This window comes from Capricornis sumatraensis, chromosome 22, assembly GCF_032405125.1.
Source record: "Capricornis sumatraensis isolate serow.1 chromosome 22, serow.2, whole genome shotgun sequence".
Taxonomy (NCBI): Eukaryota; Metazoa; Chordata; class Mammalia; order Artiodactyla; family Bovidae; genus Capricornis; species Capricornis sumatraensis.
The window spans coordinates 20,209,885-20,232,069 of record NC_091090.1 but is presented as its reverse complement, the minus strand read 5'-3'; the positions used below and the strand labels follow the sequence as shown (position 1 = coordinate 20,232,069).

The 22,185-nt window shown below is 54.0% G+C and overlaps 1 protein-coding gene across 6 annotated transcripts in view; it reads right to left on the bottom strand.

Annotated features, from left to right (window-relative positions):
- The window catches only part of FOXP4 (forkhead box P4), a 33,835-nt gene extending 26,187 nt beyond the window's left edge, over window positions 1-7,648 (bottom strand). For all 6 annotated transcript variants that reach the window (XM_068960985.1, XM_068960988.1, XM_068960989.1 and 3 more), the window contains exon 1: window positions 7,430-7,648. In XM_068960985.1, coding sequence (XP_068817086.1) covers window positions 7,430-7,648 — 219 coding nt within the window. The remainder of the gene's footprint in view (window positions 1-7,429) is intronic.
- Window positions 7,649-22,185: the final 14,537 nt, after the last annotated feature.

Here is a 22,185-nt window from a genome sequence, read left to right as displayed (position 1 = left end):
GGTGATTATTAATCTCTTACCTTCCCAGGCAGCTTCTGATCATTTGCCCACTGCCACCAGAAGGACTTGTGAACCAACTCCTCTTCCATCTACACCCACCCCCACTCCCCCCTCAAGCCTAAGAACTCAGTCTCGCTAATGAAGCCAAACTCTCCTCCCCCCACTGCCCATTCAGAAGTCATTACCAGGATCTCCACAATTAGGAACAAATGGTTTATAACGGATGGCACCCAGGGAGGGCCATGAGGATGGAGGGGAATGAAGCTAGTGCTTGGAGGGCAACAGGGAGCTGCTAGGAAAAGAAAAACAAGTCCTGGGGCAGAAGGGTCTCTCATCTACGGGATGAGACCACACCCTCATTTCTGTCTGGGAGAATTCAGGGAAGGACTAGTGACCTCTGTGCAGAGGTCAGGTGCAGGGATGTTTACCAGTTCTTTCTCCAAGCTAGAGGATTCCAGGTCTGCGTTGGGGTCCCAGCCTTGCTGTGTGCGTGTGCGTGTGCGTGTGCGTGTCCATGTGTGTGTGAGGACGTGGTGCTCAGGAAGACAAGCTTGAAGGACTGAACTTTGAGAGCAGAGCAGAATCACACAGATCACAGAACTGGTGAGCTGGAGGGTTAGAGGGTTATCTAGTCTGGTGTTTTCCAAAGTGCTGGCCTGGCCATGATCTAATGGTGGGTCATAGAATATCAATTGAGAAGGTCAAAAACAAGGAAAAAATACACACACACATGAAAATATCAGAGTTAATACATAAGCATAAGCATTGTTTCATAAAACTGCGCTGCTGCTCCAAACAAAAGGTATTTCTTACAACAGATTCCAGCAAAAATATCTGCAAAACACTGATGTAGTTCACTTTATCGATAAGGAAATGGAAATTCAGAGACAGGCAGTGAAGTGCCCAGAGTCACACAGCAGCTGAAGCAGAACCTGAATCCCCTGGGCCTGACATGGGCTCTGAACAGGGGAAGTGCGGCCAGGAGGTGGCCAGGCAGGATGGAGGACCCCCGGGAATTAAAACTCTGGTTTAATTCCAATGGTGGCCAAGGGCAGCCAAAATAAACAAAACTGAAACTTTTGTTTGGATCTAGCTAATTTTGGCAAAATTGGGATCTCAACTGTCTGGATAGTTTCAACTGAGAGCTGGCTAGATTTAGAGGAAGGGGCCCTAGAAGGGTGTTTAGGGGGCCAGCCCACCCCAAACCTGAAAAGCCCTCCCAGAAAGGCCTATCACCTGATCACCTGTCCCCCTGGAACATGACTTTGGATTCCTTTATCCATAATTCAGGGGGTATTTATGAAGTCCCGCAGGACACCCACACTGTCCTAGACACTGGGGACATGGTGTGTTTGCTTTAACTGGGCTCACATCCTAATAGAATGAGACAGATGCTGTAACACAATGAAGCGAGCTGTGATGGTGGCCATGTTGTGCAGGACGGTGGGATGGTTACTTAGGTTGTACGGCCAGGGAGGACCCCTCCGAGGACACACTGAGGAGGAGGGGGCTACTCTTTCAGGGGACGGATATACGACTGGAAGGAGCTGGTACAAGAGTCCAGAAGCAGGTGTAAGGCTGGAGCGTTATGAACCAAAAAGGCCAGTGTGGCCAAGCTTCCAAGGAAGTCTCAGGAATGAGTGGCAGCCAGATCACAGGGATGCTGGTTTTTTATTGCATTCTATATTCGAGGAAAAATTGCTGGAGAATTTTAAGCAAGAACGGCTGTAATCTTTGAGAGCAGATACCTAACCCACTGCTAGTAAACAGTAGGTACCTAATAAGTACTTGTTGACTGGTACAGGAAACCTCTGTCTACTCCTTGAAATACAAGTCCTCTGGGACCAGAGTGTGGAGGGAAAGGGGACAGGGAGAAGGGTCAGCAGTCAGGGGTCCCAACCACCAAGGGTGCTGATCTGGGGAGATCCAGGCTCTCCACCAGCCAGGCTTTGTCCTCCAGCAAAGAGACATAAAAATGAAATTACGCAGAGAAGGAGGGGCATGGAGGATGGGGGAGAGGAGACCATAAAACCCCCGAAGTGATTCTACACCTTTTTCCCTTGGAAAAAAAAAAAAAAGCTTTTTGGGTAAGGCTGTAAATTTTTTTTACACCAACCTCGTAAAAATGACATCGGCACATTCTCAAATTAGAACCATTAAAATGAAAACCAGCAACGCAGATACAGGCAGGCCCACGTGGGTGGGAGACACACAGCCCAGTTTCAGGACCCCTTCCCCAACAAGTGTGTTCAGAATGGGACCCCTCCAAGGAAGATGATTAACAAAAGAACCCACCACGGCCCAGAAGGGCAAGGCCCTCCCTAGAGGCCGGCCCTCCCCTCCATTCTTGCCCCAGAGGCATGGGTGCAGCCTCTGGGGGGGGGGCCAAAACCAGCTCCCCAGGAAGGTCCAACAGTGGCATCCGGAGGGAACTGAAGCACTGCGGGCTGAGGGTTGCGGGGTGGTGGCGCTTCCCCTCCGAGACGTGTCCCAGTAATGAGTTCTCTGGAAGTGGGTCTGCTCCCATGTCTGGGTTCAGGGCCACTGTGAACCCAGCCACTGCCCTCATGCTAGCCACTCTGCAGGGGCCCTAAGAGTGAGGTTTGGAGTGGGGGCTACGCGGGGCATACGGTTCCCTTCCCACCGACTCCCACTGGGGCTCCCTCAGGAGAACACCTAGCTGACCCACTGAGAGGGGGTCCTGGGATGTGCCCACCTGGCTTCAGTCCTTCACCCTTAGAAGAGGAAACACTCACCTTCTTCCCCCTCAATTCTCCCCAAACTCCTTATCAGTAAGGACAAGAACTCTGGTATAAAAGGGAGATGAAAGAGGCGGGGGTGGGAGGGTGGGAGGAGGGGGTCTCAGAATTCCACAGCAGAAGGGAAACCTGAGGGTACAGTGGGCAGTCTCCTTCCTAGTCCCGAGGAAGCAGGGGCCTGGGGACACCCCTCCTCTACCTTTCTCTCCCCTCTTAGGGAAACTTCCTTTCCTGTCGGACCAGGAGGCAGACATGCAAAACAGGGGGGCCTTTGGCTTAGTTACCCAGGAGGGGTATGAGAAGGGGAGTTTGGCCCTCTCAGGACCCTGCCCATCACCTTACTACCTGGCCCCACCTCCCACTTGGCCCCTGTTCCCAGGCAGGAGGGACGCAGGGAGTTTCTAACACTCCCTGCAGCTGTCTGCAAGTCTGGGACCTCCCCCTCGTGAATTTTCTAAGTCTCCTCTCTGAGGAGTGTGGGCCCTGACTCTCCCTTCGGGGGGGGGGGCCCCCAGCACCTCCTGGGAAAGGATTCTTTCTACAGAAAGAGAAGGGGAGTCTGGAGGGTGTGGGACCGGAGATGAAAGCACGGGATCTGGGGCGGGAGCGAAGACTTGAAGAAATGGGCCCCAGACCTGCAGACGAAAGGCAACTGCTGACTGCACGCGTGAGGTGTCTGTGCTAATTCACCTCCGAAGACTCCCCCTTTTCCACCCCATCCCCCCAGGAACTGGGGCCACGAGAGCCAGATCGGAGAGGGAAAGGAAAATCTCTTCCATTCTTCCTTCCCCCAACTCCCTGACACTGCCCAGCCCCGTCTCTATGGAAGGGGCTGAGGTAAAAGCCCATTAATGTGCAGAGCCCCCCAACCATTCTGAATCTCCTCACAGGATGTGAACAGGGTGGGATTTGGCCTGGTTGCCACAGCAACTGCAGTGGGAGTTCCCAGACGCTAGGCAACCCTCCCATGACCCTTGCTGACCTGTCACCCCCGCAACCAGAGGACAATAGGAGTGGCAGCTCTGGAGGCCCCGACTCCTTTCAGCCCAGCCGCTCTGCCCGCTGCCCGCCCCCCCACCCCGCCGCCTGCCTGGCCCAGTCCCCCTGGCCCCAAGTCCAGCGAGCATCCCGCCTGGCCCCCGAAACCTCCACAGGCCCTCCACCTCACTTCCCCAGAGCTGCCACACACTTCTCCCAGCCCTGGCTGTGCCCTCATTGGAGAGCCCAAGGGATATTTGTGGAGACCCCGGGGAAAGCCCTACACAATGGGAACGTGTTCATACAGGTGAAGTCAGATTAGGAGAAAATGCAAGGGCAACCTTCAAAGAAAAAAATGCCACCCTAGAGGGGAAATATGGGCCAAGGAAGACTTTGGCTTGATGAGGGAAGGCAGGGGTTGATGGGCAGCTGGCACGCCTGTTGGGTTCAAGGCATCTCTAACAGGATCACTAACCCCAGCGGGCCAGCAGGGTGCTGGGTGCAAAATGAGCTTCCATGCATGTTTGCTGAGTGAATGCGCGCTCCAAGGCTCACAGTCCTCCCCTGCCTCCTCCTCAGGGGAGATTCGCCAGGAGACTGGAGACCAGGTGAAAGCCCCAAGGACAGAGTGGAGGCAGTGTGGCTCTGTCACTCACCAAAAAGGGGCTGGGAGGAGGGAGCAGGAAGCTGGGGCCTTGGCTGCTGGACCGAGGCAAGGCAGCCAGACCAGACTGGGACCCTCTCTCCAGTCAGACAGGGCCGGGCAGCCCAGCCCTGCCCCCCTACCCCCACCCCCTGGCCGCCTCTGTTTAAACAAGCTCTCGGCCTGCTGTTGCATGGAAACCGGCGCCTCTTGTTCCAGAGTGACGTGGCTGCCCTCTTCAGCACTGTTTGTTTCAGCCTAAAGTCCTGTCACCAGCCTGACTTCTGACTCGCCCTGTTTATCTCTCTCTCTCCTTTGTCAACTCATTACTCCCAAAGGCCAAGACTGCATTTCCAGGGCTTGTTTATCCAGAGCAGAGGGGCAGGGACCAACCGACAGATGGACAGACGGACAGAGGAAGAGGCGCCACGGGGGCACAAGGAGGAGGGACCAGGGCGCCACCCACAGACCCACTCACAACCTCTGGAGTGGCCACTTAGAGCCGGCGGCCAGCGCTGCTTTTTGTTGGTTTAAGAGCGCTTTTAGCCTGAGAGTGGAGAGCTCTCATTCACTCACCAACAGTGGTTTATTTAGCACCTAGTAGGCACCAGGCCTTGCTGCCTTAGGGACTGCGAAGTGTGGTAGGAGCTGAGCCCTGCACGAGGAAACACTAGGAGCCAGGAGAACCGAGAACTACCATCCCTGGCACCTGGACAAGTCAATGCTGCCTCTGGCTGCCCCCTTATCTGTGATGTGGGAATAAGAACAACACAAACTTCCCCGAGAAGGTAAGGGGATTAAAGAACCAAAGCATCAAACAGAGGCATGGTTTTTGTTTGTCCTCCAAGGACTTCCTGATTGGGGTTGAGAGGGAGCAGGCACTTGCTGGGCCCAGCCCTCTTCCTCCATTCACTCTCCCAACAAAGAGTCAGAAACATTTGTTGGGGGGGAGGGGGTAACCAGAAATCGTTACCCTGAAGCCCCACCCCCAAAAGCTTCACTAATATATTGGAGGCAGAAGGATGGCCCACAGACTGTTTCCTTTTAATTGACAATTTTGTAATTTTAATTTTGCAGGGTTCTTTTCATAGTTTGGAGCCAAGAAAACCTTTTTTAAGTCTCAAATATTTTCCTTGGCCCTAGGCACTACGCCCGTAGTGAGTGCAAATGGATAAACCAGCCCTCCCTCTGCCTGCCTCCAAATCTCCACCCCAGTTTATTTGTGAAACAGATATAGGATTTTCCAGGACTTTGGGATATTCACCAAAACAAACAGGGATAACTGGAACGTGGAATATAGATGGTAAAACACCGGCCTGAATGCAACAGAAACACAGAAACCTGATCAGTACAGACAGTCCCGTCTCTCCCCACCCCACACCACTCCCCGCGTATCCTGCTGCTCACTGGCGCTCAGTATTCTCTTTAAATAATTTCTTAAAAGAAACTTTCCCCCTAGCCTTCCCTCCACTTTCACAAATTTTCATAGCTCTGTCTGCCTAGAGGTGCGATAGGAGAAGTCTTCACCCACACAAAATGGGTGGCCTTGGAAATCTCTGGCCTGGTGTGTTTTGTTATTGTTTTGATAAAGGGTAGGGTTCTGCCCTTTGACCTTCTGTCCCCCATAGATGGTACAGACTCTGTGGGTCTCTTCCCCAGGGAACCTGCTTAGGCAAGCTTGGGAGATGCCAACGAACTCCCAAGGACCATCTCCCTGGAGAAAGGAGACAGGCCTTTTCTGCTCAAGTTCCCACTGTTTGCAAGAGGAAGGGATTTTTAAAGTCCTCAATTCTGCTCACAACCGTATGGATCAGTCACTGGGGGGAAGGATTTCACACCCAAATTGCATCTGATCCTAACAGTCCCTGTGCTTCGGGTGCCAAGAGGCCAAGGCTCAGGGAAACCCAGGACTGGCCCAGATGGACTGCCGGGAAGGAGAGGTGGAGACGGAACCTGGGTTTGTTCATTCCCTGTGTCAGTCCTGGCTAACCAGCTCTAGAGTCGGCCTTCTGACAGTGCTGCTTCCAATCTGACCTCTGGCTTCAAGTGCGGTGGGAAAGGACCCCTTAGGGGCTATGAAGTGGGAGAAGGAGCCTCAGGGCAAACCTGGGGGAGAGCAAGAGGGTGATGGGGGCACACACCTGTGCACACAGGGCAGGGAGGCACGTGCAGGACCGCCCCCCAGGGGTAGCGCCACCAGCAGTGACTTGAGAACCAAAGTCAAATAAGAGAAGGCGCATCCCAAGGCCAGCCCTGGCTGGGCCGGTTCTCCTGAACTTGTCAAGCATGATTTTCCCTTTTTCCCGGGTGGGGCTGGGAACTGGGGCCCCTGCTCTGTCATAACCCAACCAGGCTCCCCACCCTAAGGCCTCCTGATCCTCAGAGAGGCTGGTCTTGGACTCCTGAACTCTGCAGTTTAGGGTGGGAATGATGAAGGGGGAAGAGGGAGGAGGATACAGACAGAGGTTTCCAGTCCAGGCACTAAACATAGAGGCCTGCCTCTGCCTGCAGCTCGGGAACTCCTCCCAGGTGTGCTGACCCCCGGTGCCTGTGAGTTGACTCACAGCTTGGATCAGGGGCCCGAGGCAGAGGTGCAGGTGGGGAATGCATTACAATACAAACAAAGTAAAGCTCCCAACGTGTGCAGAGCCCCCCAGGCCAAAGAGGAGACACCCAGCGGGGTCTCTCTCCCCCAACCCTGTTTGTTAACTTGGCCAGAATGCAGGAGTAGAGCCCAGGTGCCTGCCTGCCCAAGATCCACCCCCCTCGAGCCTGCTGCCCAGCCATCTGTCTGCCCTTGTGGGCATTTCTGAGCCTAAGCCCAGAGATCTCAGGGCCCCCAGCCACACCATCCTTTCTGAAGGGCTGCTCTCCCCTTGGCCTTAGTGATCACTAGAGGGAGGGGGCGTTGTCCCTGCTGGTTGGACCTTCTCAAGAAGGTTAAAGTAAGACAGCTAGGCTGGGAGCGGAGGCCCCTGGGGGAGCCAGGATGTAGGAGCAGGGGTCCGGCATCCCTCCCAGGTGGCTGGGGAGGCGTGCCGGCTCCTACCTGTTGCTGCTGGAAGTGCAGGAGCTCCGCGGGGCTCATCTCGCCATTGCTGTCTGCGCCCACGGCCGAGTCCCTGCCCGCACCGCCTGCGGCAGGGCCCGCAGCCCCGCCGCCGCTACTGCCGCCGCCGCCGCCATCGGCCTGCCCAGAGAGGCTGCCCACGCCGTTCTGACCAGACGGAGCTGACCTGATTGTCTCCGAGGCGGATTCCACCATCATGTCGCTCTAGCGGGACCTGGAGAGGGAGGAGAGACGTGGGGGAGGGGCTGAGGCACGAAGGTCTGCCAGGCAGGGCCAGCAAGGGATGCCCCCCAAAACCCCCGTCCCCAGACTACATAACCCCACCGAGCCCTGGGGCGGCTTCTCCCTCTCAACTTCCTGGAGGCTGACCCTGGGACCCCTGTTGGGGTGCAGACCCTCCTAATGTCACCCTCCCCCCAGGCCCAGGCGAGGGCAGCTCCAGACTGTAGCTGAGGTGCCCCCATTGCCCCATATTTCCTCGAGGGGGCGATGCCCCGCCCTCAAACCAGTTCAGGCCTCTCCCTCCAGGCTAGTGTGTAAGGCAGAGCCAGGACGGGCAGGGGTCTGCAAGGACTGAAAAGCAGCTGAGGTATTCACTGGGAGCCACCATATTGCCTCCCCTCAACACCTGTGATGGCCGTTGTGTTTATTTCCCCCCAGACCCGGAGCTCCCCAAGGACAGGGCCTCTTTTCCCTGCTGCAGCACAGGCAGCTGCCGTCTGCCCAGCACCCACTACTGGATGCCAGTCCCTCAGCTGGGCCTGGAGCTGTGCTCCGGGAGGGGGGGCAGCCAGTGGTCCGACATCCCTGACCTTCCCTTCTAAGGCCCTCAGCCCAGCGTCTGGTCCAAAGCTGATTCTCAGTGTTCACTGTCTCCGCAGGCACCCAGACCCCTTCTCACAAGAATTGTGGGAGATCGTTCCTTTCGTCCTGATTTTACAGATGGGAAACCGAGGGTCCAGAGGGTCAGGAGATTTACCCAAGGCTGAGCCAAGGCCTGAATCCAGTGTCTTCTTCCCCCACGTCCCCAAACTGCCTCTCAAGCAATGGCAAAAACATGCTCAGGACAAGAGGGTATGACAGGGATGGTCAAGGCCAGCGAGGAGGGGGCCTGCGGTTCCTTCTGCATCTCATGGACGGTGCACTAGCTCAGATACCTGTTACACAGACCGAAGCAGATGGGGGGCTTCAGTGGGCAGAGCTGTTCTCAAAGGCTGGGGTCTCCAGCTATCACCAGAGCCACAGTCCCTTGAGAGGAACACTGATTTCAGCCAACAAGACACAGTTGGTATCCACTACTGATCTCTGACAGGAGTCTTAACCTCCCTAAATCTCTCTCAGTTTCTTTGTCTGTAGAAGGAATTTCTCCCAGCCTCAGAGTCCCGTGAGGAGTAAATAAAACAGCACACACAAATCACCTGCAGAGTTAAGGGCCAACAGATGATCGGTCCCTTCTTCACCTGCTCTCTCTCTGTTTGTAAGGGTGGAGGCCCTGGGCTCGGAGAAGTCGAAGACTTGGCCGAGATCACACAGCGATCAAGGGGTGGAAGCCAGTCGGTGATCTCTCCTCCCCTTCTTGATTCCCTTTTGGCCTTTGCAGACCCCACAGACACATGGAGTCCCTGACCCAATAAACGGGTGCGAGTGGGCCTTAGTAGACCAACAGCTGGAAGAGACTCATTGCCTTACTTTCTTCTCCAAGGAGGCAGCTCCCAAATTCTCTTTCACCCTGGAAGAATTCTCTCCCGTCACCCTACTGAGCCCTTTGCTATTTTTGTCCCCAGTGTCGGCAGCATGGGGAGGACAGTGAGGGTGAGGGGGGAGCTGGGGATACAGAGCACTGCTGAGGGCCCATGGGGAGGCCACGAGTCCACGTGTGCCACGTCACACTTGCTCTTGTGATGACCTGTGCGGCCTCCTGGGTGACCCCGTGCTGCTGGAGTGTCCCTTTTTCTCTCCGTGTTCCCAAGGACTTTTTACAACCACCCCTCTCCCCCTAGCCGCGGCTCCCAATCCTGGGTTCCTAGAGGAGCTGGGCCAGGGGCAAGGGCAAGGTTGGGGGTGACGGTTTGGAAGAGATTGAGCACTCGGTCTCAGGCCTTAATGGCTGTGTCAGCCCGGGGGCCGGCGGCTGCCAAATGATGGATGGCATGGACACCATCCTCCACCCACCAGAGCACAGGGCTCCAGTCCCCCCCAGCAGCCTACAGAGCACCTTCCTGCACTCAGGCCTGGGCTCCCCGCTACCCGAGGGGGAGGGGAAGACAGCAGGGCCCCTCTGCTCTCCCTCGGCCTGACCCTGGCCCTGATTCCAAGTCTAGCTGCCCTGAGATCTGAGAACTCCTGGGCCCCTGGGGACAAAGACCAGAGCCTCAGGGCTGTGTGTGTGTGTGTGTGTGCACGGGAGAAAGGAGAGGGAATCCAGCAGTTTCTTCCTTGGGGTAAGAGGGAGTGCCCCCCTTCCCACACACAGCATAAAGTTGATCAGACAGCAAGTTTGGAGAAAAGGAGAAAAAAGGAAGGAGGATGCAAACAGAAGTGTCCTTTTCTTTTCTTTTTTATCGGGGGGGCAGGATATAGAGCGACACCCAGTGAACAACATAATTGCTGCAATGTGGCGTGTAATAATAGCTATTCAAGCGCCGATCATTCATATTAAACAGGGTGAAGCAAGCCTCTCATTTGCATGCTTGAGATTATATGCATTTGAAAAGTCATTTCCGCAGGGTGTATGAATGGCATTAATTCCCACGTGGCGCTCTGCTCTGCCCCCTCCCTGGGGCCTTCAACTCCTTCGAGGGTCCTGCCCGCCCACCAGCAGGCACCAAAACCTGCAGGTGGGTGCTCCCAGGAAATCTCCACACCCTCACCTCTGCCCTGAGACACCTGCCCTCCCGAGGGGAAGCACATGGGCAGAGGGCAGCCTCATGCCTGTCTCTCCGCTGGGTGATGTAACAACACTGGGGTGTTCCCTGCATTGTGGGTGAGCAGGTTCTGGGTGCCTGGGGCCCAGCCAGGTTGGGGTGGGGTGCTGGAGGCAGGCCTTGATATCAGTGCCTGGTTCCCATAAGGACAGGGGAGAAAGCCAGTGTCCGTGGGAACCTGGACTCTGGCTGGGGGAGACAGGGGGCTGAGTGTCAAGGCGCCAGAGCTCAGCCACAAGCAGCTGTGAATCCTTTCCCTTCCTCCCCTGGGCCTCCGTTTTCCTGTCTCTGCGTGGTGAGGTGGTCCTGAAGGTCTCTTAGGACTTGGAAGCTTCAGGAGTATAACTCCCCAGTCAGTGTGTGGATAGGAAACCACCAAGTTCTAGAGGCGGCCGAGAGACATGGAGGGTCCACTTGAATCACAGCTGTCCCTTTCCCAAGGGGAAATGCAGGCCTCAAAACTCCCCGTGGAGACCTGGGCTGCCTGCGGTGGTACTGAGGGGGCCCCTCCAAGAACCCCCTCCTCCGTTCACTCCCACCCCTCTGCCTCTTTCCACACACTCCCCCCTCTGCCAAGCCAGCTCCAGCCCTGGGGACCCCTGTCCTCAGCAAAGAACTGCTGACTGACCACCTGCAGGAGCCGAGAAGCACTCTGGGAAGGAGACCATCTGGTTTCAAGGGCCACCTGGGTGACCTTGAGCCAGTCACTGGTTGCTTTTTCTTTCTTCAAATGGACACGTAAGGAGAGGGAACAAGATCTTTCTAGGATTCCCTAAAATTGATTCGGTCATGGCCAACTCAGCCTTCCCTGAACCCTCCCCTGCCGCAAGCTGGAGGCAGCGCGGAGTCATCCCCTGTGCGCCAGGATTTCTCCGTGGGGTGCTGGTCCTACCCTTGGGCAGGTCCTGGTTTCTGGTCTCTCAGGGCTCCCCTGGGGCGCCAGGGCACCTGAGAGCCTCTGGCCAGTTAAGGAAGGAAGGAAGGAAGCAGGGTCAAAGCCGCAACCGCCTCTTCCGCTCTGGGGGTGTCTGCGGGGCCGCCGGGGGCTCTCCCACCTCCCCCGAGGCTCCTGGCCCTTCGAAGGATGCGGGTTCGAAGCACAGACCGGCTTGGAACGCGCCGGGTCCGCCTCTGTCCCCTCCCTGGCCGGAAGTGACGAGTTCCACCCACTTTGGGGCCAAAGGAAGGACCCAAGGGTTAGGGTGCTTTCTGGGGGGGGAGGGGAAAAGGAACAGGGAGCCCCACACGCGGAGAAACCTTTTGTGCCTTTTCCGCGGGCCCATATGGTGTACGGAGTATTAATTACCGTAGCTTTTTAATTAACAATCGCTTAATCTGAGCGATTGCCATGACACCCTATGCCTCGCCGCGAACCCGCACCGCCCGCCCTGCCAACTCATCAATTAATTTTTATTGACGTTTTCTTCCCCAAACAGGCACAATACCAGGGTTTTCCAATTAACACCTCCGCGATCTCTAATTAGTGCAATTAACAGACTGATGGATGCCCGGAGTTTACCCGCAAGGGAGGGAGGGAGCGAGGCAAGGGCCGGGGCAGCCCCCAGCGCGCTCTCGCTAGGGGCCTCGTGTCCGGCAGGACGCACACGTGCATGCGCGCAGCCGGAGAAGGGGCGCACCTCCAGCACTCAGGGGAAGCCCGGCTGGTGGGGGCGTGACCACAGGTAACCTGTACCCAGAGCAGTGGTGGTGATTTGAGTTGAAATAGCAGACACCGGGGTCCAGCCCTTGGGAAACCTAGAATCTTGTCAGGGGGGCAGTTGAAAGCCTGAGACTAGAAGTTGCGAAGCTGGCTTCTAGCCCTACCTCTGTCACCAATTTGCAGTTTAACTTGGGGCAAGTTCTTCCCTTTTCTTCTCTGTAGGATGACGGGGGAAATTGGACTAGATGTAGCTATCTGTTTACAATGTATATACCCCTATCACCTTCCAAGAAAGACTGGGAAGCAGACTGCAATAAAAGACAGACAAAGCTACTTAAAATATAATACCATGGGGTAGTACAAGGGAGAATAAATGGGCCAAGACCTTAAGCCAGAGGATCTCAAAACTTCAGTGCATCAGAATCGCCTTGGGAGGCTTGTTAAAATACAGATTACTGGGCCCCTGGCCTGGAGCTTCTGATTTTAGGCCTGGAATGCCTTGAGAATTCATTTCTTAAAAGTTCCTAGGTGATGCTGATTAGGCAGTTATGAGCTTCCTGGTGGCCAAAACGAGGTGATCTACCTCCAAGACCATTCGTTCATTCGACGTGGATTTTGTGCCAGTTAAGCCAAGCACTGAGTGAGGCCCTATCTACAGGATACTAAAACTTGGTCCTGGCCTCCAACTGGCTTACAAAACTCAAACAAGCCAGCGTAGGTGTCCTGGGTGTTTTGAGGGCAACTGGTAATAACGGAGGTACAATTTCACCTCCCTTTTTTCCTGGGTAAATCTGGCATTTGTTTTTTTGAAAGTTTAGCCAGTAGTGTGAAGTTTTGGCCACAAACAAACTCATTCTTTTCTTTCTTCTGATGCTGCCCAGGAGAATATTTCACAAACTCATTCTTTTCTTTCTTCTGATGCTGCCCAGGAGAATATTTCACCAGCAATGACCCTTCATCCATTCATTCGTTCAACAAATATTTAAGCACCTACTCACGTGCCAGGCTGTGTGTGTGCAGACCTGAGTAGGCTTTGCACTCCGGGAGCTATGTCCCCACAAGGTGAGGCAGACGATAAATAAAGACACATGTAGACAAGCTCAAATAAAATAAATTCTATAAATATGAGTACAGGGAACAAATAAAAGAATCAATTTATATGGAGGGGCAAAGAAGGCTTCTTTTTAAGAACTGGCATTTATACTTAGAAATGAAGAATAAGCAGGTATTGGTCAGGCAAAGTGTACACTGAATGCAGGGGAACAGCATCTGCAAAAGGCCTGATTCTACAAGAGCAGTCACTGGTTTTTGAAGACTTCCTTCAGAGCAAAGAGTCGTTGAAATGGATGCATTTCTGGATTATATAAAAAGACATGGGATGTCCCTGGCAATCCAGTGGTTCAGACTTCACCTTCCAAAACAGGGAGACCGGGTTCAATCCTTGGTTGAGGAACTAAGATCCCACATGCCTCGTGGCAATCAGAACGTAAAACAGAAGCAATGTTCTAATAAATTCAATAAAAGACTTTATAGTACTACATCGGGGGGGGGGGGAAACTTTCAAAGATAGGTTCTCATAAGGTGTAATTTAGAGAAAAAAAAAAAGCCACACATAAGCAGGTATCATATGGAACAGAGCATGGGGCTGCCTTTTATTTCCCTCCTTCTCTTCTTTTCCTCTTCCTTCTCTAGCTGTCCCGCTATCAGATCCCACTTGTGTCAAGGGACGTAAAGCAGAGGGCTCTTCACAACAATGAGCACTGGCATTTCAAGCACCTGAAGGATACTTCCCAATCTGTCATCCCAAGGCCCGGGGATTCCCTTGACCATCCAGCTCAGGCCCCAAAGGCCCACTGGCTTCGGGCCACCAGGTGAGAGGAGGGCTCCAGCAGGAGCCCTGGGGGCCTCGGCCTTTCCTCCCAGCCCCTCATTGCACATCCTACCTGCTGACCCTGCTCTGGTCTCTTATTAGCTCTGTAATTAGAACATGAGCAGTGAGGTCACCATCTGAGCCTTGGTTTTATTTGTCACGTGAAGCTAATACAGTAACCCTTCCTTACAGGGCTGCCTCGGTATCGCTGCCTGAAGGTGTGCAGAGAAGGCTACTTACTACTGTTGTGGGGACCCAGCAAGTCCAGGTGCCATCCCCTCATCCCGGCCCTGACGCTGGGGCCCCACCCATTCCAGGCTCGTCCATTTTCACTCTCTTCAGCACTTGAGGAAAGTGAGACAGAACCCAAGGGTTGGAATGTCTCTGTAGCTCCCAATCGGGTCCTCAAAGCAAGGCAGGGTGATGCAAGCCCCATGACTGCTTGGCGCTTTGATCAGCCTGGGCAGTGTCTCTCCTCAGGCAGAGGGGGCGATCGGAGCTCCAGAAAAAGAGCTCAGTCCCTCTCCAGGGCCCTCCCTGGACTGTGGGATGCTCTTGTGTGGGTCAGAGTCTGGCACCCTGGGCTCCCCGCTAACTCACTTCAGCCTAAGAGTCTCCCTGAATGACACACTGGGAACTATCTGGTGTCCAACTTCAGGGATCATTTGAGGCCTCTTCTTAGCACAAAACCTCCAAGCCCAAGGAGCTGATGCACATGCCAGGATAAGGACGTGCCTCTGATTTGGAAGGTGAGCCGCCATCCTGGGGTTCTCTGTTCTAGGTTCTCCTCGAAGTTTCAAATAACTTTATCTTCTAATCATAAGAGTAGGACATCTTGGTAGAAGCATGTGAAGAGGAAATAAATGAATAGTACCTGTAAGTTTATCAGCTGGAGAGCTAAACTTTGGGGCCCTACCCCTTTCAGTCTTGTCCATTTCATTCTCTTTGGGCATATAAATTTCTAAAATGTGAGCTTGGGTTCATAATCTGTACATGGTTTGAATTTTTTTTCCCACTCACCACTTACTATCATAACCATTTCCACATGACATCAAATATTTTAATCAGCAGTTTTTAGTTGTCACAGAGTTGTCTGAATGATGCTGGGCACAGAGGGTACTGGCATTTGGGCACACAGAAGTGAATAAAACACAGCCCTTGCTGGGGGGAGGGGGGTTATAGTTGGGCGGAGAGAGACAGACACAGGCAAACACAAGCATTAAAAAATATCCATACCTGTCCTCTGTGCGCCAAGTAGCTTCAGTTGTGTCCAGCTCTTTGCAACCCAATGGACAGCCGATGGACTGTAGCCCACCAGGCTCTACTGTCCATGGGAATCTCCAGACAAGAATACTGCAGTGGGTTGCCATGCCCTCCAAAGAATCTTCCTGACCCAGGGATGGACCGCGTGTCTCTTACGTCTCCTGTATTGGCAGGTGGGTTCTTTAACCACTAGTGCCACCTGGGAAGCCCCCACCTGGGCTCTACCTGGGATCAATTTAATTGGATTCTCTGGGGAGTCAGATCTAGGCATGGATAATTTTAACAGTATTCTAAATTTCCGGTACAACCAGGGTTGAGAACCGACTACACAACACACAACTGTACCCGTGTTATGTTCAGCAGATACTGGAGAAGGGGGCTGGCTATGGACGCCTCCAGGGAGGCATGGATGCCTCGAGGGAGTAGGATGCTCTGGGAAGGTTTCCTGGAGGAGGTGACTTCTGAGCTGAGTCTTCAGTAAGTGAAGCCTGGGCACACAATTTGTGAATATATTTTAGTAACAACTATTCCACTCAGAGTCCTTGAAAGTTCTTTCCCATATCCTGTCACACACAGGCACTCACTATGACAGATGAAGGAACCACTCTTTGAGGAAGTTTAGTGATGTTTCAAGGTTTCTTGGCTGCTAGGAAGTTGAACCAAACTGAAACCCTACAGCTCCCAAACCAGAGCTCTTCCCTGGAATTCCATCTCAAGGTGGCAAAGCCCGGAGGGCGGTCACTGGAATTTCTGAGGAATCTGAACCTTTCCTCACCACCACACCATGCCCCTGCCCCAGCGCACCTTTCACTGGCTCCAGCCCCAAAATGCTTCCACCAGGCCTCCCTCAACACTTCTTCCGAGTACCATGACCGAAAGAAAGAATTAACAGCAAGAAAAAGAGAAAAAGAGAACCAAAGAGCCCACTCCATCGCATTAAGAAAGTAAACATAAGAGCCATCTAAGTGTCTAATTAAGCTTCTAATTAGTCCCTGCTTGTTACTAATGCAAATTAGATTACTCCGCTTAACTACAGCATGTCCACAACACCCTTGTTAATTGCGGCCTTTTGAAATTAAATTACTCCCTAATTAGCATATCAAAGCCATTGATTCGGAGCTGGGAAAGATGAGGGCAAGAGGAGCCGAATGCCAAGTTTGGTTAATCAGAGATGGCTAATTAAATAGTGCTGTCTTTCGTGGGGGGCCTGCTGGTTAAGGGGTGGGGTACTCACCCAGGGCCTGAGAGGCCATCTGGAGCCTGGTTCTGGTAGTGCCCTTGGCACCAGGGGGCTCCCGTGGGCACAAGAAGGGCTCCTGCCAGCCTGGGACAGACCAGTGGTCTGGCCTTCTTTGGGCCCTGGCCCCTCTCTTTGTCTCCCGATATCTAGCAGTGGCATTTACAGGAATCTTGGGTACCAACTCAGAGGCATCCAAAAAACACACCCATATTCAAATATGCAAGATACAGCATCCTTCCACATCTTTTTCCCTGTTCCAAGATAACTTCCAGAAAGGTTACTGCTGCCCAGCGCTTCTCTAGTCCCCACGTGTGGTTCCATTCTTGGAAGAAAGTCTCCTCTCCCCCACCAAAAAGTACATTAAGTTTCTGTTGGGGATGGCAGGTAAGAGGGTGATGACTTTCATAGAAGGGTTCACCTCGGAGCCGATGGGCTAACTTCAGCTTAGAACAGATCCCTCAAGACATAAGGCCCTAAAATTCCCTCTGTGGTAGAAAGAAGGGGGGAAAAAATTCATCTACCACAATCAGTTCTTAAGCAGCTGTGCAAGAATTAGATGTGGGTCTGGGTGTCCTTAAAGGTCTTCTCTGAGCATGTACAGACCTTGCAAAGCCTCTCAGACACCTGCCCTGCCTAGATCTTCCTAGAATACTGAAGTGAAAGTGAAGTTGCTCAGTCGTGTCTGACTCTTTGCGACCCCATGGACTGTAGCCTACCAGGTTCCTCCGTCCGAGGGATTTTCCAGGCAAGAATACTGGAGTGGGTTGCCATTTCAGCAAAATCTCCATGGCAAAGCTGCTAACAGAAATGCCCTCAGGGTCAGTCCCCAAGGGGGCCAAGTGGGACTCGGAAGATACTCAACTCCAGCCTATCTTTACCCCACAGAAATGCAGGCTCCATGTTTCATAGTGTTTGGGTTTTTCAAAAGAAGCCAAGCAGGGATACTTATGTGAAATTTACCACTGTAATAAACTTTGTGAGAGCCAACAAAGGGGTGAAGTTAGCCCATCTGTGATCTCAGTCCTATGGCCAGCATTCTGGAGGGGCAAGTTCCGGTCAGCTGTGTGACCCTGGACAAGTTAATCACCTCTCTGGGCCAGGGGACCTCACTTGTTAAACAAGAACAAGGAAAGGAGGCATGGGAAATGGCAAATCACAGTCCCTCAGCCAGGGTCTGGTGACCGCCTCGTTTCACTGTACCTGCCATAAATGTCTTCATAGATGTCTTCTAGAACCTTCCTCCTCCATCTTCCATGCAGAAGGCAGAGTCTGACCTTGTAGGTGTCTTTGGCAGGAGGTACACACCTGTGCCCTCTGCTGTACATTTAACAGATTAGCCCTAATGGAGGGCAACAGATCTTAAATGCCTCATCTAAAAAGGACAGAACTTTCACAAGAATAAAATCTTGGTGACTGACGGTCCCTACCCTGGTCCATCAATGTCTCCTCCGCCAACTAGGATGTGTATCTGTGCGTATTCGATTCTGTCCCCAGATCTTCCTACCCCAGTCCTCCTCTCCGAGTTTCTCACCAGCAGACCTCAAAGCACACAGAATCAAGGTCATGGCCAAATTTCCAAAGGGTTTGGTTTTGCTGATGAATGCAGGGATCAACCCAGGCCCAGGGGAGAGGAAGACTGCCCCCCTCCCCATCCGTTCAGAAGGGTGAATCTCAGGTAGGGTCCAGTCCATGGGTAGCCATCCAAGCCAAACTGGGCTAAAGGGCCCATAGCAGTGGTTTTATTTTAGAAAATAAATTTAAAAGCAGGAAAAGATAAATGGGGAAGGGGTGAGGCTGTCCTGGTGTGAGGGGGAGGGCAGAAAGGCAGCACACAAGGGCCAAGCTGCAGCCCGTCTCGCTGAGCTCTCTCTCCCAAGGAGATTCAATTAATTGATAACAAGAGGCATCAAATTAATTTCTGGAGGATGTGAGATTCTGATGAAGGGAAATCTTCGAAGATGGGATCTGGAGGGAGGGGGCACGCAGCGGCCCCTCTAATCAGGCTCCGCTGCCTAATTGCGGGGGAGGAGACTTGCCTGGGCCGCAGGGTCGCTGCCCCCGCGCTCCACAGCGCCCCTGTTGGGCAGGACCCGCGGAGGCGGTGGAACAAAGGAGACCGGTCTCCTCTCTCACCCAACTTCCAATTCCCCCAGTCCACAGCTGCGGGAAAGTGGGGGAGCAGAGAGAGGGGAGTGTGGGTGCTCCCTCCCCAGCGGTACAGTCAGGAAAACTGGGGCTCAGAGAGGGAGCGTCACGGTCCATGGTCAAGGTCGCAGAGGGAACGAGCAAGCAGGTCATGTGCGCTTACCCGAGCCGCTCACCAGGGAGCCTCAGACCCGCGCAACCCAGACCGGCCCCAAGCTCAGGGAGGTCAGCACAAGGCGTGGGAGACCCTCCCTATAGCTGAAAGATCTGAGGCCACCCGGCCCCTCTTCCAGAGTTGCCTGGACCTCTCAAAAGCCCCCAGCATCCTTTCGGAGAGGGCCGAAGACACTCGGCGCGCACGTCCCAGCGCTCAGGTCTCAGAGATCGAGGAGCTGCCGGCACCTCGCACTGATGAGCTCGCGAAGGCTCCGGGAAACACTGGCCGGGCGAGCAATCCTGAACGAGTGCACTCAGCCAGGGCGCGAGGACCCGGAGCTCGGCCTCTCCTGGGAACACCGGAGGCTTCCGAAGGGAAAGATTCCCCCAAATGGACCGACTACGCACCCTCAACATCCGACCTTCGCAAGTGCCTGCGACTCTGACCCGGCCCGGAGACGACCCGAACTGGAGATGCGGAAGCCTGGAGAAGCACTGCGCCCAAGCACGAGCGGCGGCAGCCGCCCCTCCCTCGGTCTCCTGTAAATCCCGAGTCCCCATCCCTCCCCCAAACGCTCCCCAGCAGCGCGCCCTTTTCTTTCAAGTTGCCATACACTCTGCTCAAAGAACGCCCCGAAGGAGAGAGAGGAGGAAGTATATGCTACCCTCTTTTGGACCAACTTCCTTCGGCCTGGGTCTCCTGGAAGCCTGGGCTCCAGAGCTGGGAAACCGAATCTGAAGAAGTCTGCCTCCTGGCCGCCGGACTGAAGAAACAACAGAAGCCCCTTCACCAGCCCACTGGGCCGGTTTCCCTCCACACAGCTCAGCCTTGCTGCAGGCTCTGCTAGGACCTGGCATCCTGTCCTCGTTGGGGAGTATGGGAACCAGAGCCTGCCCCCCACCACCAGCACCTGTGGCAAAGATCCTCACTGGGGGACTTGCTCCATTTCTGATTTTCCAAGTTGCAAGGGAGCCACCTCTTCTAAAATCTCTTTGCGGAGAGACTCCGGCAGCTCAGCGGTGGAAGGCAACCACACGCACTGATGGCTCCACAAGGTTTGTGGAATCCCGGTCTCCAATCCCAGACCCACCCTTCCCTCCAGTCACCATCATCTGTCTCTCCTTCGCTGCCCAAGGAAATTCTGGGTAACTTCCACCCGCTGACCCTGCCTATCTTGAACAAACGCGGGGGGTCACTAGTCTAGACACCCTACTCTGTAACCATCTGAGAAAAACCCACCATCTCACCCCCACTCCTTCCCATCTGCACTTGTGGCCCAGGTAGGTATGGTCAGAAACTCCCAGTGGGAGAGCAAAACCCCTTTACCCACATCCTGCACCACCAATGACCCCACCCAGCTTCTGGTCCCAGCTTGGGAGGCTCCAGTTGGGCAGAGGATGGGGCCTGGGGAGGTAGGCAGAGCTGCTGGGCCCGGACGAACAGGCTGCAGGGGACAAGGATCAAAGGAAGACCACCAGCCTGGCTGAGGCCAGAATGGTTCACTCCTTGAGGCACTAGAAGCTTTGACTCTATAGCCCAGCACACTGTGGCCTTGTCCAAATGGGTATCTTTTGTGCAGGGAGCTCTTGGTTTCTAGCTCAGGCAGGCATGCTCTGAGTCCAGGCTCCTCCCAGGGCCCACCTGAATGCTACTTCAAAAGCCAACTGTATCTGCAAGCCTGGGGCTGGGGGGTGTTGGAATAGAGGGTTCCTGTGCCCCTCAACAGGACAGCACTGGCCGTGGGTGAAAGTATGCATTTCCATGGAGAATCCAGGAAGGCAACACTGAAAAAGACAGTGACTTCACCCTCAAGGGAAGGAGCTTTTTGCTTCTCCAAGGTGACCCATCCAGAGGTGGGTCCCAGATTGATTTGAGACTGCCAGCCAAATCTATCTTCCATTAGACTGTGTGAACCAGGGTTCCATACCATAGGAGTCTCCCTTTTTTGGAGAAAGATGGTACCATTTTTCCTCCTCTGTGTTCTAAGGTATTATCCCTCCCACTTTTGTGTCCATGAGCACCTTAGCATGCTGGGGGGAGGTGGACCTTCCAGGATCTTGTGCAGCTGAGAGATCCAAAGTCCTGAGCCCAGATCCTCCCTTAATAGAAAGACAGGAAGGGGAAATCCAGCCTTCTCGCTGGAGGGCTGAGGGGGACCCAGGCCTGAGCCCAAGAAAAAGGGAGGGGAAGTGGCAGGCCCTTCCATCCTCTCCTTTCTCCCTTCCCCACAGCAGAGGCTCAAGCCCTACCGGTTACACTGGTGGGAATTCTAGGAGCCCCACCACTAACTAACTATGTGACCTCAGACAAGCTGCTTCTTCTCTCAAGGCTTTATTTTCCTAACCCTTAAAATGGAGATTAATTTCCAGTCCAGCACGTGGCCTGGCAGTGCTGGGAATCTAATGAAAGCTACCCCTGGGTCAGTACTATGGTGTGCCAGGCACTGTTCTAGGTACTTTACACCTGCTCTTCCATCCCACTGGCAAACAGGCTCTCAACTGCTATCACTGACCTACTTTATGTGTAAGAAAACTGTGGTTGGAAGAGCTTAATTAAGTTCTCCAGAGTCCCATCACCACTGGCAGGTTCCAAAGCCTTTTCCCTTGTGACCCATGTTCTGCCCTGGGGAGGCCTGAGTTCCTTGCCCTGAGTTCCAGAGTCCTGGCACCAAGTCATAGGAAGCCACTTCAGCCACTGGAGCCTCAGCATCCAGTCAAAAACAGTGCCTGTCCTGCCCTGGTCTGGGAAGCTGGGAGCTTTTGAAAGGAAACTGTGCCAGAGCTCCTTGGATGGAAGAAAGTATCACTTTGCACTGCTGCTGTTGCTAAGTCACTTCAGTCGTGTCTGACTCTGTTCGACCCCATAGATGGCAGCCCACCAGGCTCCTCTGTCTCTGGGATTCTCCAGGCAAGAATACACAGTTTGGGTTATCAGAAAAGCAAAGGCACTGTGCCTGCTTGGGCTGGACTGGAGGGGTTTGCATTTCAGCTGGAGAGACAGGAAAGCCACCAGGGCAGTGGGGCAGCAAAGGATTAGGAGGTAGGGAAGAAGGGTGCAGCCACGCCAGGAGTGGCAGATCAGGGAAGCCTTCTTGGGGAGATGACCCTTCCCCTCCTTGCACCTCATACCTCTCTTCTGACAAAGACACCCTTGCACCACCCTCCTCTCTCCTGTCTCGTCTGCCTTTCCTACCCTGACAATGTGCAGACCCCAGCCCTCACAGCTTGGGCACTCCAATGCCCAACCTGGGAGCTGCCCAGACAGTGTAGGGGCTCAGCAAACCCTTGGGGGATTAATGGATTAAAGGACCCTTCCACCACAGCTCCAACTTTCCAGCCTCTAAGGAAGAGGTGTGTTTAGAGTAGGGGCCCAGCAGGATATGCACATTCCTGGCAAGAAGGGACCTACCTGCCAGCAGCCAGAAAGGAAGTTTCTGGCCAACGGCAGAGGAAAGGGGGTGGGGTAGGGGTGTCCAG